At 33.0% G+C, this 13,404-nt stretch overlaps 1 protein-coding gene across 1 annotated transcript; it reads right to left on the bottom strand.

Moving 5' to 3' along the window:
• Positions 1 to 5,199: 5,199 nt before the first annotated feature.
• Positions 5,200 to 9,491, bottom strand: LOC131148061 (uncharacterized). Its single transcript, XM_058097798.1, has 3 exons — positions 8,925 to 9,491; positions 7,588 to 7,755; positions 5,200 to 7,240 (listed from the first exon to the last, which is right to left on the bottom strand). Exons 1-3 carry the CDS (start codon positions 9,489 to 9,491, stop codon positions 5,489 to 5,491), a joined length of 2,487 nt encoding a protein of 828 aa, XP_057953781.1. The 3' UTR covers positions 5,200 to 5,488.
• Between the last annotated feature and the right edge of the window lie 3,913 nt (positions 9,492 to 13,404).

The raw sequence follows: 13,404 nt of genomic DNA, 5'->3' as shown, positions 1-13,404 counted from the left end.
GTCTTGAATGATCTAAATATCTGTTGTGTTCAAACACTACTGTAGCTACAAATTCATACTTGAATTAATTTGTTAGGATTGCTTGAAATTGCTTGATTTATTATTAAATTACTAGCAAAAATATTTGTGTTGTTAAACATATTGTTGTTAATATTAGTCTGTTGAGAATATTGTTAATCTTGGGATTTGATTTCATATTTAGGACTGTTGATTGGTATAGTTGTTCGTTGAATAGATTTCCATTGTGATTAAAATATTTAGAGCACGTGAAAAATAAGTTTTAAAATTAATTAAGTTTCCACATAAAAAATTTTAAAATACCCAATTCAGCCCCTCTTGGGATTACACCGTTACTTTCAATTGGTATCAGAGCATAGGCTGTAATAAATCTTAATAAGTAGTTGCATATAGATCTACATTGAAATCCTAAGTGTGTCCCCATTTGGTGAAGGACGATCCTCCACTAGACCCCTAATATTCCTCGGTGTAAATTACACCTTCTAAAAACAACAGATGACAATATTTTTACAAACCATGGACTAGAGGGTTTGGAGAGTAGCAGTCCAAGGAAATTATGAAATTCCTAAGAATGAAAGTAAGATGACTGATGCATATATGAAACTATTGCAAAACAACTCTAGTGCAATGAATGCCCTATATTGTGCATTACACGCAAATGAGTTTAATAGGATAATGGGCTACAAGAGTGCTAAGAAAATATGGGAGAAGTTAGAAATAACCTATGAGGGAACCAAAGACGTTAGGGATAACATAATAGACATGCTTACTAGTGAGTATGAAACTTCCAGGATGAACCCAAAAGAATCCATATCTAGTATGTACACTAGGTTCACCCATATAGTAAATTCCCTAAACGCACTTAGGAAAAACTACCCTACATATGAAATGATTAGGAAAATCCTTAGAGGACTTCCATCTAGTTGGGAACCCAAGGCCATGACTATAACTAAAGGTAGAAACCTAAAAGACATAACCTTAGACGAGCTCATTGGGTGACTTCTCACGTACGAGACGGCCATTAATGAAAGAATAACTGAAGCTGGCAAAGCTGAGAAATCCATCGCACTCAAAGCTTCCAAAGAAATCTTGAGTGATGAGGAAGATGGAGAGATGGATGAAAAAGACCTAGCTTTAATCACTAGACGATTAGGTAGATTCTTTAGAAAGAATAAGAAATTTAATAAAAAATTTCGAGGATCCAAAATGGATAAAGGAGAAACAAGCAGGAAAGAAACAAAATCAGAGCCTCCAACATCTTATAACTGCAAAAAGGTAAGTCACGTTAAACCTAATTGTCCACAACTTAAAAAGGAGTCTAAAAAGAAGAAGTAGAAGGCTATGAAGGCCACAATATGGGATGACTCTAACTCAAGCAGCTCAAAAAGCGAATCGAGCGATCAAGAAGTGGCAAACTTCTACCTTATGACATTGAACGATGAGGTAAACTCTTATTCTAACTCATTCATTGATTCTAGCAATGAATCTTGTGAAAGCATGCCATCATACATTGAATTGCAAATCAAATTATTTAAATTGCATAAAAGCTTTGTTAGGGTGTCCAAAAGAAACACCATACTAAAAAATGAGAATGAATTGTTAATGAACAAATTAGAGTCAAATCTCACTGTTGAAAAGGAAAAGACTTGCACATTGCTGCACTTGAGAAAAAGAATGAAAAACTTTCAAAAGAACTAGAGGACTTGAAATTACAAGCCCACTTGTGAAAATAAGAAAGATTTAAAGATCACTAGTCTAGAAAGTAAGATAGAAGATCAGTCTTAGATAATATATAGCTTCACAAGAGGAAAAGAAAATTTTGACAAATTAGTTGGGTGTCAGAAGATGTTGCTAGATAAAGAAGGCACTGGATTTAATGGAATAGAAAATAGGAGAAAAAAAATCTCTACATGGGTTTTTTTGTAAAAGAATCTAAAAACTATGCAAACATTTCCTCAAACAATGCCTACACCCATACTACATGTTTCTTATGTAAGAAGAATGGTCATATAAAATTTGAGTGCCCATTTAAAAGTAAGCATGTTAGAAAGAAAAAGATGTGGAAAGTCAAAGAAACTCTAAAACTAACCTAAAAGGACCAAAGAAGGTTTAGGTACCTGAAGTATTAACTTGAATCCTTTTGTAGGTATGTTTTAGGTCCATCCCTTCTAAAGACAAGTGGGACTTAGACAATAGATGCTTAAGACACATGATGGGAGACAAGTCCAAATTCACATCACTAATACTAAAGTAAGGTGGATACTTCACTTATAAATTGTCAAAAGTTATACTGCATTACTTCTCAAAATTCACTTAAATAGTTCTAAAAAAAAATGATTTTGATAAAACACTTGTTGTAATAAGTGTTTATTATAGTGCAAGTCAAATGCTTTTTTTGTTTTTATTTTTATTTTTTTGTTTTTGTAAAAGTACTAATTTTAAGTCATAAGTGCTATAAACACTTTTTTTAAGTGCTCCCAAACAGGGGCTACTTTTTTTAGAACTATTTTAGACTTTAGTGAATTTTGAAAAGCAATCCAAGAAAACTTTTGATCATTTATAAGGGATACTATTCATAGACAGGGTTGATTTTGTAAATATAATAAAATTTAGTAATTACTTTATAATTCAAAAAAACATATTAGAAGATAATCATATATTATTTATTAAGAGTTATATATATTAATTATTAATGAAACATAATTAAATTTTGGAATAAAGAAGAAAAACCATCCATTAATTTAAAATAATATTAAAATTGAAAATATAAATTTAATTAATAATATTATTTTAATATAAATTAATATGATAATCATATGTTATAAATATATATTAAGAAAAATATTATTATTAATAAGAAATATTTTATTTGTTTACTTAATGAAAATATTTAATTATTAATTAAAATTAATAGTTAAAATGATTATTAATTAATTTTTAATTAAAAGCTAATCATATATTATTTTATTCTGCATTATAACTTATTAATAGAATATAATTAAATTATGGAAAGAATAGAAAGAACTACCTATAAATTTAAATTAATATTAAATAAACTAAAAATTTTAATTTAGTTATTAATACTATTTTAAACATAAATTAATGTGATAATCATATGTTATAAATATACATTAATAATAAGATTATTATTAATTAATAATATTATATTATTTTACTTAATAAAAATATTAAAATTTTAATTAAAAAATAATATAATTATCATTTAAAATTTTAAATATAAAAATATTAATATTTTTATTTTCTATATATATATATTCAAAATACATATTGTTGGCCTAACAAGGCTTAGTCTCATTTTGATGATAGCAGGAATTTACATGATTTTATAAATTATGTTTAACGAGTTTTAGTTGTGTGGCATGAGAATATTGATATAGTACAGAGTTTTACACAGTTTTTTCTAGAATTACGATTATGTGGTCTCTACAGTATCATGATATACAGTTTATGCAGTTTTAATTACAAGTTATGGTTTTATTGTAATTACAGTTATATATAGAAAGATGCTTTACAGTATTTTCAGGAGTATGATTTACAGTATCAGTAGACAGGAGGATGTTTTACAGTTTTTGTTATAGTACCATGATTATACAGTTTTACAGAAACCATGATATATAGGAATACAGTTGATACAGAATTACAGTTGATACAAAAATACAGTTTTACTACAGCGTCATGGTTAATACAGTTAATACAGAATCATGATAAAATAGATGAATTTTATATAGAAATGTATTATATAGTATCAAACCTTGATGGACCATTACAGATCAGTTTACAAAGCACGGTATCGTAACTATATTAACTTCAGAGTGCAACCACATTACTCAGATAGTATGTGGTATTCAATCGTCGATCGTGCCTACATTGTGGACAGACTCCCCTTTAGATAAGGGTTGAGGAGGCTGATTTGACTGTCGGAGTTCAGTTGACTTATTCTGGTCGGTCAGCCAGGATAGGTCCCTCCTACGGGCCGCACAACCCTGTCATGAGGGGTTAAATTAGGACATACAGTTATCCATCTGGGGAAGTATTCTCAGTTACTATATGTATACTCAAATTTACAGAAACAGTAAATGTAACTATGGATATTAGAAGTATTATGAATAGAAAATTTATAAGAATAGTTATGGTAAGAAACATAGGTATAATTTATACTATACATTACTTATACATGTTTTCTCAGATCTAGTTATCTATGGTATTTTCTAAGTCAGATTATTATAAATATGTAACTCATTTGCCACACACTAGCGATAGCATATTTCGTCTTACTGAGCGTTGACTTATCCCTGTGATTTAATATTTTTCAAGTGATCCAACTAGACGAGTAGATCAGACTCGCAGATAGAATGGACTACGATACTACCCAATTTAAGGGTGAGTACTTTGGGGAGATTATTGTTGTTTGACCCTAGTTCAGTTGGGGTATTTTGGGGATAGTCGTGTATGTACAACTTGAGAAATATTCTGACACTCTGGTATTGTAAATATATATGTGGATATGTTTTTATGTATACAGTTTCTCGCTGCTTAGGTGGTTTGTTGTAGCACAGTTTTCATGGGTCCTATCTGGATCGAGATGTTGGTTGACTTATAATAATAGGTACCAAAGCAATGATATTTCATAGTTTATATGTAAGGAAAAAAAAAATCTTTATTAAATCAGGTCGGTACAGGCTGTCTGAGAGTGAGAACTGAGAAGTGGAGATTTTGGAGAATGGAGATGGTCAGATGGAGTCATGGAGACCCAAAGCTTCGCTGCAAGCTTGCGGCGTAGAGGAACAAATTAAACCCTAGCCCTCTGCAGTCTGCTTTGCCTTTTTTCCCCCCAAGCCAAGCCCCAACCCTAACAAATTAACATATAATAATTTATATTTAAATTTAAATTAATTAATAAATCGATTGATATTTATTGTTAACCGAATCGAAACCCATTTCACCGAATTTTGGTGAAACCCAACCGAACTGACCAAACTAGATTTTTTATCCGAACCGAGCTGACCAATTTTGGCGGGTTAAATCGGTTGATTCGGTTTTTCTTGAATTATGTTCACCCCTAGCTGTGAGTGAAAAAAGAAAAATGGAGAAAAAAAAACAGAGCAGCGCCTTGCTGCTCTTGGCCGAAAAATCCGAGTGGAGGGGCTGCGCGGCTGTTTGTGGAAAATCAGAGAGTGGAGGTAAAAATTGGGGGCGGCCACTTGCTTTTGTATTCAATGCTGCGGCTGGAGAAAGACTCACCCGGAATTCCTGGGCATGCGCAGACATGCACCAAATTTTGCTCCACGGAAGCCAACAAACCCAATTAGAACTCTCCCATTTTCAATGCATCGCCCCACAAGGAGGGAAAACCCAACATGTGCCTCCTTTCCACATGAAGGGTGGAATATAATTTTCCAAGCTGGGAAGATCAAAAATTCCAATTTATTGATACAATTACACTGAACATTTAACTCTGCGAAGCACGCAGCTTACATGAGATCTCATACAAGTTTATATTATGGACTGAAGGATTCTCCCATTCAACAAGTTCTTTGATTCCCTTCTCAATTTCTCTGCATTCCTTCATTGAACTCCACAGGCAAAACCCCAGCGCACCCAGGCTTAAAACGACTTGGCTCTTTTGCTCTTCATCATGATCATCACTTTCAACAACAGCATCTTTTTTATCAACAAGCTCTTTTGAATGGTGAAGATAAGAAGTTATGATCTTCTCCATCTCATGATCTTCGTCCAAACCCGATACACGACACGTGTTTGAAGATTTTCCAAACTCGATATCACTGTCAATGCTCTGCCTCTCAAGCTCCTTTTCAAGTACCTTGAGTGACTTGACAAGAGTCACCTCCTCAAAGCATTTCATTGAAGAGCATACCATTTCCTTAAAAAGCTCAAGATCACCATCTAGCTTGCTTCCAACTTCCTCCCAAGCAACCTGGAATATATCCGATCCCTTTTCGAGGAATCCTATTGCATTATCCCCAAAATGCAAGAGATCCGCCATCTTCGACAAGGACCTCAAGAGCTTACCATAGCAAGCACCATGAAAAGGCAAAAACCAGAAGTTGGGTTCTTCTTGAGCTTCTCCAATTAACTGCTTTAGCTCATTTACTTGCATTCTCAGTTTCTTTTGGTTTTCTCCCAAGCTGGATTTTCGGGTGGAAAGACTTATCGATCGGACACATTCGTGCAATGCCCCGAGACTAGCAGAGAGCTGAATTTTGGATAAAGTGGAAGCTCTGGTAGGCTGCAAAAGAACCTCTACAATGATTGAACAGGATAACCCAATGAAGGTTTCGGTGATTCTTGCGATAGCAAATTCACTTGGGCCACCAAAATTTTTCCTTCCCAGTATTTGTACTGCCCCTATAACTGCAGAAAACCCCCCGGCTTGCCCGTACATCCGGCTGCGCTGGAGAAAACTGGTAAAAATGAACCAAGGAAGAAGAGACAGGAACCTGAGTTGCGAAAACTTTCCGAAGAGAAAGCAACCCAATTCTCCATACACAGTTCCAATCACTGTCCCCTGTGCCTTAACATTTGCAATCTTAAATGTTGCTTCTCTAGCCGAAGTTAGGCCTATGGCAAGGGGGAGTCCAGACCAGTACCCATTTTCCTTGCTATACATTAACCCAAGTAGTACTGCAAGGCCTAAAGACAGTGAGCACTTGAATGCTGGCATTAACCTCTTTCTCCTCCCTTCCATGTTGCAAATGCTCCAATCCCATTTGAAGGAGTGTTCCTGGTGATCATGTTTATGTGAGCTGCCAGTTGATGCTTCAATTTTTTGAAGAGAGTTGTCATCCTGTGCAGCAGCCTTTGATCTGCAGTGAAGGAGTTTGAAGCAAAACAAGAAGAAAAGTGAGGGTAAGTCCTTGGGGGTTGGAGAGAAGGTTTGAAGGCTCTGGAGGAACTGTGTTACATTTTGTGCATATGAGAACTCTGGGACCGTTGGTGTTTGTGAATTAGGAAGAATGTAGCTTTTGACTTGTTTTAGGGTTAGGTCATGAAGGTCGTTCTCTAGTTCAAGCAAAGCATTTTTAAGATCTTGATTTTTCAATTCAACAGGAAAAGAAGAACTGGTGAGAGCAATTTCCATTCCTCTGAGAAGCATTTCAACTTCCTCCTCCAGCCGATCTCCTGGGTCCCTGCAATGGGGTCTTGAAATTTTGAATGGAACTCTCTCCCACTGCATGCCTTCCTGTACACAATGAAGCCAAGCATGCATATTACCATCTGATAAATGAGCATTTTTGGGAATTCAAATTAAACAAATGTAAATAAGATGATAAATTGATAAAAATGAAACAGATTGCAGAGCACTCTTGTGTGTTCTTGGGCCAACAGTTTTACTATGCCCAACTTCGTTTACACCTAAATTGATTACCCAGAAAGTAGACATGTAATGAAATCAAATGGATAAATTGACTTTGCCTCTTAATTTTTACATGCATTTTTCTCATTGAACTTTTTTGTTTCCATTATGTTTCAATTATATACTTCATTTTATGTCGTAAACCAAATGAGACTAAATTATAAGTTGCTTACTTGCTTGAGTTTGATGCGTTGGAGGAGTTTGCTTCCGATAACAGCCAGGGACTTGGCGTGGGAGAGGGATTCAAGTGCGGCAGCGTGGTTTTTTGCACAGAATGCTTTCACGAAGAGCTTTAGCCTCTCCGAAGCATTCCCTGCAAATTGTTTGCAGATCTCTTTTACCTGCACTTAAAACATGAACTCATCCATTAGAACTCGGGACTTCAATGCTAGAACTCTCTTATTCAATCTTTGAAGGAGTGAAAAAGGGTATAATATGAAAAATAAGTTAATTTGGGACTTCCAAAGTACAAGTCTCAGGGTTCAAAAACTTGTAAAATCTGAGGGAAAGGAAAGAAAAACATAAAACAACCCAATTTCTAATATTTAGTTATTAAAGAAATTAAATATATATATATATCAAATCAATAAATAAAAATTTTATTTGTATGCAAATAATTTTTCTTCATTTTTAATCAGAACATACTTTTATTTTTAGTAGTATTTCAATATAAAGAAAAAAAATACAATGAAAAATGAATTTCCTTCTCATTTTAATATTACAAAATTACTTACTCATTTCTCCCACCCTCTCCCATCCATATTTTTAGCCCTTTTTTTCATAACTCAAATAAAAAATTTAGAACCCATTTTTTGGTAATACTATTGTTTATAAAAATAGTTTTTTTTATAAATATTTAATAACTATTTTAAATCATATTATTCATATATATTAATTTCTAAAATTTATGTTATTAATATTAAATTTAATTTTTGATAAATAATTTAGCAAAAACACTCATAAAGACTCAACACCACTCATTTTTAAAAGAGATGTCAAACAATTTTCATGGTTATTTAAAAAGTTTCTTTTCATTATTTACTTTTAAAAAAGTTTCTTTTAAAACTTTTAAAAACTCACAAATTAATAGTTCGTTTGGCGCTGTAGAACAACTATTAATTAGAATAAGATGAAATATAGTTTAAATTTTAGGAATCAAGAGATCAATTATTAATTTCCTAATCATTTTATTTAACATGTAATAAAAAAGGAATACATTCCCACGATGAAATTTAGGAATAATCATTTCTTATCTAATCTTTATTATGAACTCATAAAAAATTTCATATTATTATTTATTTTATAATAATAATATAATTTTTTATATAATTAACTACAATTAACCTGCTAAAACTAATTGATTTTTAGGAACACACACGCTGCAAACTAAATGCTGCTAAGTCTTAATGCATGTGAGTATGTGTCGGTTACCGGTTGTCGGTTACAAGCTACCATTTACCAAGGAGACAAACTCTGGATTTTCATTTTACTTCACATGGATAGTACATACCTCGTAACAAGCCAGCCTTGGGTACGGAAATAATAAAGCCAGCACACAAGCCGCCACCCCAACCGCCGTACTCGCCGCCACATGCACGGAGTGCAGCACACCCTCCGTGCTCTCGCCGCCGTCGATGAAAGCCACAACATACACTATAACGATCTGACCCAGCGCTATGCGCTTCGACACCAGGTGGTTCCACTCGGGCAGCGCCACTGCAAACGCGCTGACCGCCGCCGCGAGCGCGACGGTGCCGTTCGAGAGCCGCGTCGGTCCGATGACCCAAAGGCTGAGCGCGGCGAGACCCGCGCCCTGGACGGTGGCGTAGAAGGCGTGCCAGCAGCCGCGGAGGGCGTCACCGAGCGCCGCGTTGGTAGTGACGAGAAGAATGACGGTGACGTAGGAAAAGGCGGGGAAGGCTAAGGTGCGGCGGAGGGGAGAGGGGGCGTAGAGGGTGGCGCAGCCCACGATGGCGCAGGCTAGCGCTGTTCGGAATGCGGAGGCGAGGCAGGAGCGCCATAGGTGGCGAGCTCGGTCGGTTTCGGAGGAGGCAGTATCAGTGATTGGGGTTGGCATTGTGGGAGGGAATGATGGATAGAGTGAAGGGTGCGTGTGTTTGATAAGTTATCAGGAAAAAGGCTATTGGTAGGTTTTGATTAGGCAGAGGTGAAGAGTGGGAGTGGTGCACACTGCATGCATGGTTTATATATATATATATATATATGGGGGGTCATTTTTTGTTTGATTTATATATATATATATATATAAATATATTGTTTAATTTTGTAATTATGTGTTATATATATATATATATTTATATATTATGTGTTTTATAATTATATAAACAGTAATGCTATACAACGCGGGTTGATGATGACACGAGCCACATTTTAAAATTTGCCCTTTAAGCCTTTTTCTTATGTACGAATACAGTAAAATATTTAGATGACAAATGTAGCTATTTTTTAAATGTGATTCTAATCATTTGAATATATACATTTTTGTCAATTTCATATTTTTTTATATAGAATGAAATGAGTTGGAAATGAAATGGAATAAAAATTTGAATATGTAAAAGTATGAAAAGAAAATAAATTCAATTCAATTTTATTTTGTGATATTTTTTTTTTCATTTTTATGAATCACATGTGTAGTTTGTCCTTTGATTAAGAAAAAAAATAATGGGAAACTTGAAATTTGCATTTATAGAGAAATTTGGTGTTTGATGTATAATAATAAATTAAAAAATAAGCATGCAAAAAAAAAGTATGTATATTTTGAAAGCTTGAAATTTGAATCTTAAATTTAAATATATTTCTATAAATTTAAGTAAAATTCAATACAAAATGTATTATAAACAATTGCATTTCATTTTATTGAATTCACAAAAGTTTAAATCAAAATCTTAAAAGTCATCAAGCTTTTAAAGGAATTGTAATAGAAAATGAAAGGTTAACAATTAGAGATTAAATTTAAGGTTGATAATTTACTAAAATCATGGAGAAAGTGTTACTCAAATTTTAATTTTTGGGAAAAATTATAGTTTATAAGGAAGATGGAGATTTTTTGGGACATAAATTTCTACTTTATATTTTGAATTTCTAAACAAATTATTAGTTTATGATTATATTTACATTAAATAAAGTTTAAATAAAAAATAAAAAAGGGTATTAAAGTCAATTTCATTCCCTTACGTTACTATCTGGAAAGATATATATATATATATATATATATTATATTTTAATACTCATGTGACAAATTAATTCTACATTCATTAATATTAAAGAGGGACTCATTTTCACTATGTGCATAATTAAGAAAATAGACACATGAATATATGAAGAAGGAGATCCCCTATATAATTTCTCATCAGTATTAACCCAATAAAATTTAATCTAGCTTGTTAAATCTTACCATATAGGTGCACACTAACAATTAGATAGTTGGAGCACTCAATGAATGCAACACATTTACCGTGCCCAAATTACGACTTTGACTATATTTGACAAGCATAAGAAATTAAAAACATGAGATTGTATATCATCAAAAAACAAAAAACAAATCTGCCTCCCAATTAAGAAATTTTTTAATAATTAAAATTTAAAATTTAAATATTAAAAGTTTCATCTTTTAATTTCAAAAATGTGTTAAAAGAGATATGGGATGAAAAAATGAATTTTGTACATAGTTTAGAACTAACATGAACATGGACCAAATTAATAAGAAGAATTCATGAGAAGAATACCGTATGGGAAAATGATACCATCATTTCATTTGGTTGGTGCCAAATGTGTTTCTAGTAAATCAAAGTCATCATTAAAACTATTTTGTTTCAATTTCTTCTCTACAAATCAAGAATTAAAGATTTAGTTACGATTAGAAATCCACTTACCCTTGATCGTGAAATATCGATTGCTTGTTGAGCCCTGTGAATTGTGAGGGTCTTCTATCCCACGTGGTATTACTTTATCAAGCTTTCGCCTATAGCGAAAAATTCCCTACTATCTTTCGTGCGAAATTTACCTAACAAGAAATTTCGCTACCTTAGGACCATTATGCACTAATCCTTTGAATCCCCTTTCGTGCAAAACTTACCTGACAAGAAATTTTACTACCTTATTTTAGATGCAGTGTCATCCAATATTGGATGTAAATTCGCAATTCCTGTTTAATTGGCCATGGTAGGACACAAATAAATTATGTATCCAATAATCAAGAATGCTTTTGGAGAAAAGGTGATAGCTGTAAAACATTACCGTGTTCCGTGTATGTGTATATAAAATTGGTCCCTCAAATTTCTTTGATTTTAAGTTAAAATCACACTTTTAAAAATTTTAAATTTTGTCATTGTTATAACTATTTTTGGCTTCACCCATTTTGTCGGTATGTTGTTTGTAATTTTGTATAATTGGTGTGCGAGTAAAATTAAAAATTCATTCTAAACTACAAGTCAACCAAATCAAACCAAAAAGCTGATTAATCATATGTTTCAATTCAGCTTCGATTTTGTTTTGTACAATATTTGTTAGATTGGCTCGTTTTGATTTGATAATCTCAATAACTTCAATTAACTAAACTAAATCAACACTTTCTAAATATTTTAGACATATATTAAAATATATAAAAATGTAAAAAATCATAATAATTTTTAGAGATATTCTCCAAAATCCTGATGAGGAATTCCTAAATATATATATATATATATATATATTAGTAATAATCTTATTTTCAACCTAAAAAAGTAATTCTAAAATAGAATTAAAATAATTTGAACCAATCAGACGAGACATTGGCAAAATCTAAAATGAATTACTGTTGAAAATTTCACTTGTGAGCTTGTCTCACATTAAAAAATTAGAGTGAATGATGGGTGCTTATATACATGGTTGGGTCCAAGACCCAATAGGCTTAAGCTTTTAGGTCAAGTTGATATTCACTCATGTGTATCAAGCTCACCCATGAACTCCTCTGATCCTAATAAGTGGTATCAGAGCCGACGGTTCATAACTCTAGATGAGCGATATCTTAAAAGTCGAGACGTGAAACTAATTCTCCTGACGTGCTAACAGTTGGAGGACCAAGCATGTGACTGAGGCCAATAAGGATCATCGAGGCCTGTGATGGATTCGAATAAGGTCAAGACGTGAGAGGTAAGATTGGTACGGAGGCACGTGGAATGTAATCCGAGACACTTAAGACGCCAGTAGTAAGGCTCACTTGACCAACTATTGAGGAATTGGACTTACTACCAAAAAGGGAGACGGTTTCCATTCAAGGGGGTAGTTGGAACTCACAAATGAGTGGGAGATTATTGAGAATTTCACTTGTGAGCTTGTCCCACATTGAAAAATTAGAGTGAATAATGAGTGCTTTTATATACATGATTAGGCCCAAAACCCAATAGTTTTAAGCTTTTGGGTCAAGTTAATGTTCACCCATGTGTATCAAGCCATTCATAAGCTCCTCCGGTCCTAACAATTACAGGGCAAACTCATCCCTACATAGGAATTTTGATAAGCAACACTGTCAGATAGTGAAAATTCATTCTACCACATCTTTTTATCGTACTTTTTGAATTTAATATTAGTAAAATCCACTATAAACAAACCAGAAAATTATTAAATCTACCCAAATTTTAAATGTGCAATGTGCTTCGTCAAGGGCTGTCCTTAAAAACAGAAGCTTATCAATGTGGGATGCATTCGTATGAGACCTGAAGCCTTGCTTGGAGCTCGGAGTGGAAAGAAATCAACAAATCAATGTTTAATAACCATATTTGGTTATCGAGAAAAGTAAAAAAAAAATATATTGTGAAAAAATTTTAATTTTACACACTATTAATATTTAATTTTTCTTAATTTTTAATTATATAAAGACATTTATTTTTAATAGAATTTAATATAAAACGAAAATACAGTAAATGAATTTTTTTTTCCTTCTTTTTCATTCCTTTCCTTTCCTTTCTCAAGTAAAATTCTTAATCCAAACA

The sequence above is a fragment of the Malania oleifera genome, chromosome 2, assembly GCF_029873635.1.
Source record: "Malania oleifera isolate guangnan ecotype guangnan chromosome 2, ASM2987363v1, whole genome shotgun sequence".
In the NCBI taxonomy this organism is placed as follows: Eukaryota; Viridiplantae; Streptophyta; class Magnoliopsida; order Santalales; family Ximeniaceae; genus Malania; species Malania oleifera.
The sequence above is the reverse complement of the archived record's forward strand: the minus strand, read 5'-3'. Positions and strand labels throughout refer to the sequence as shown.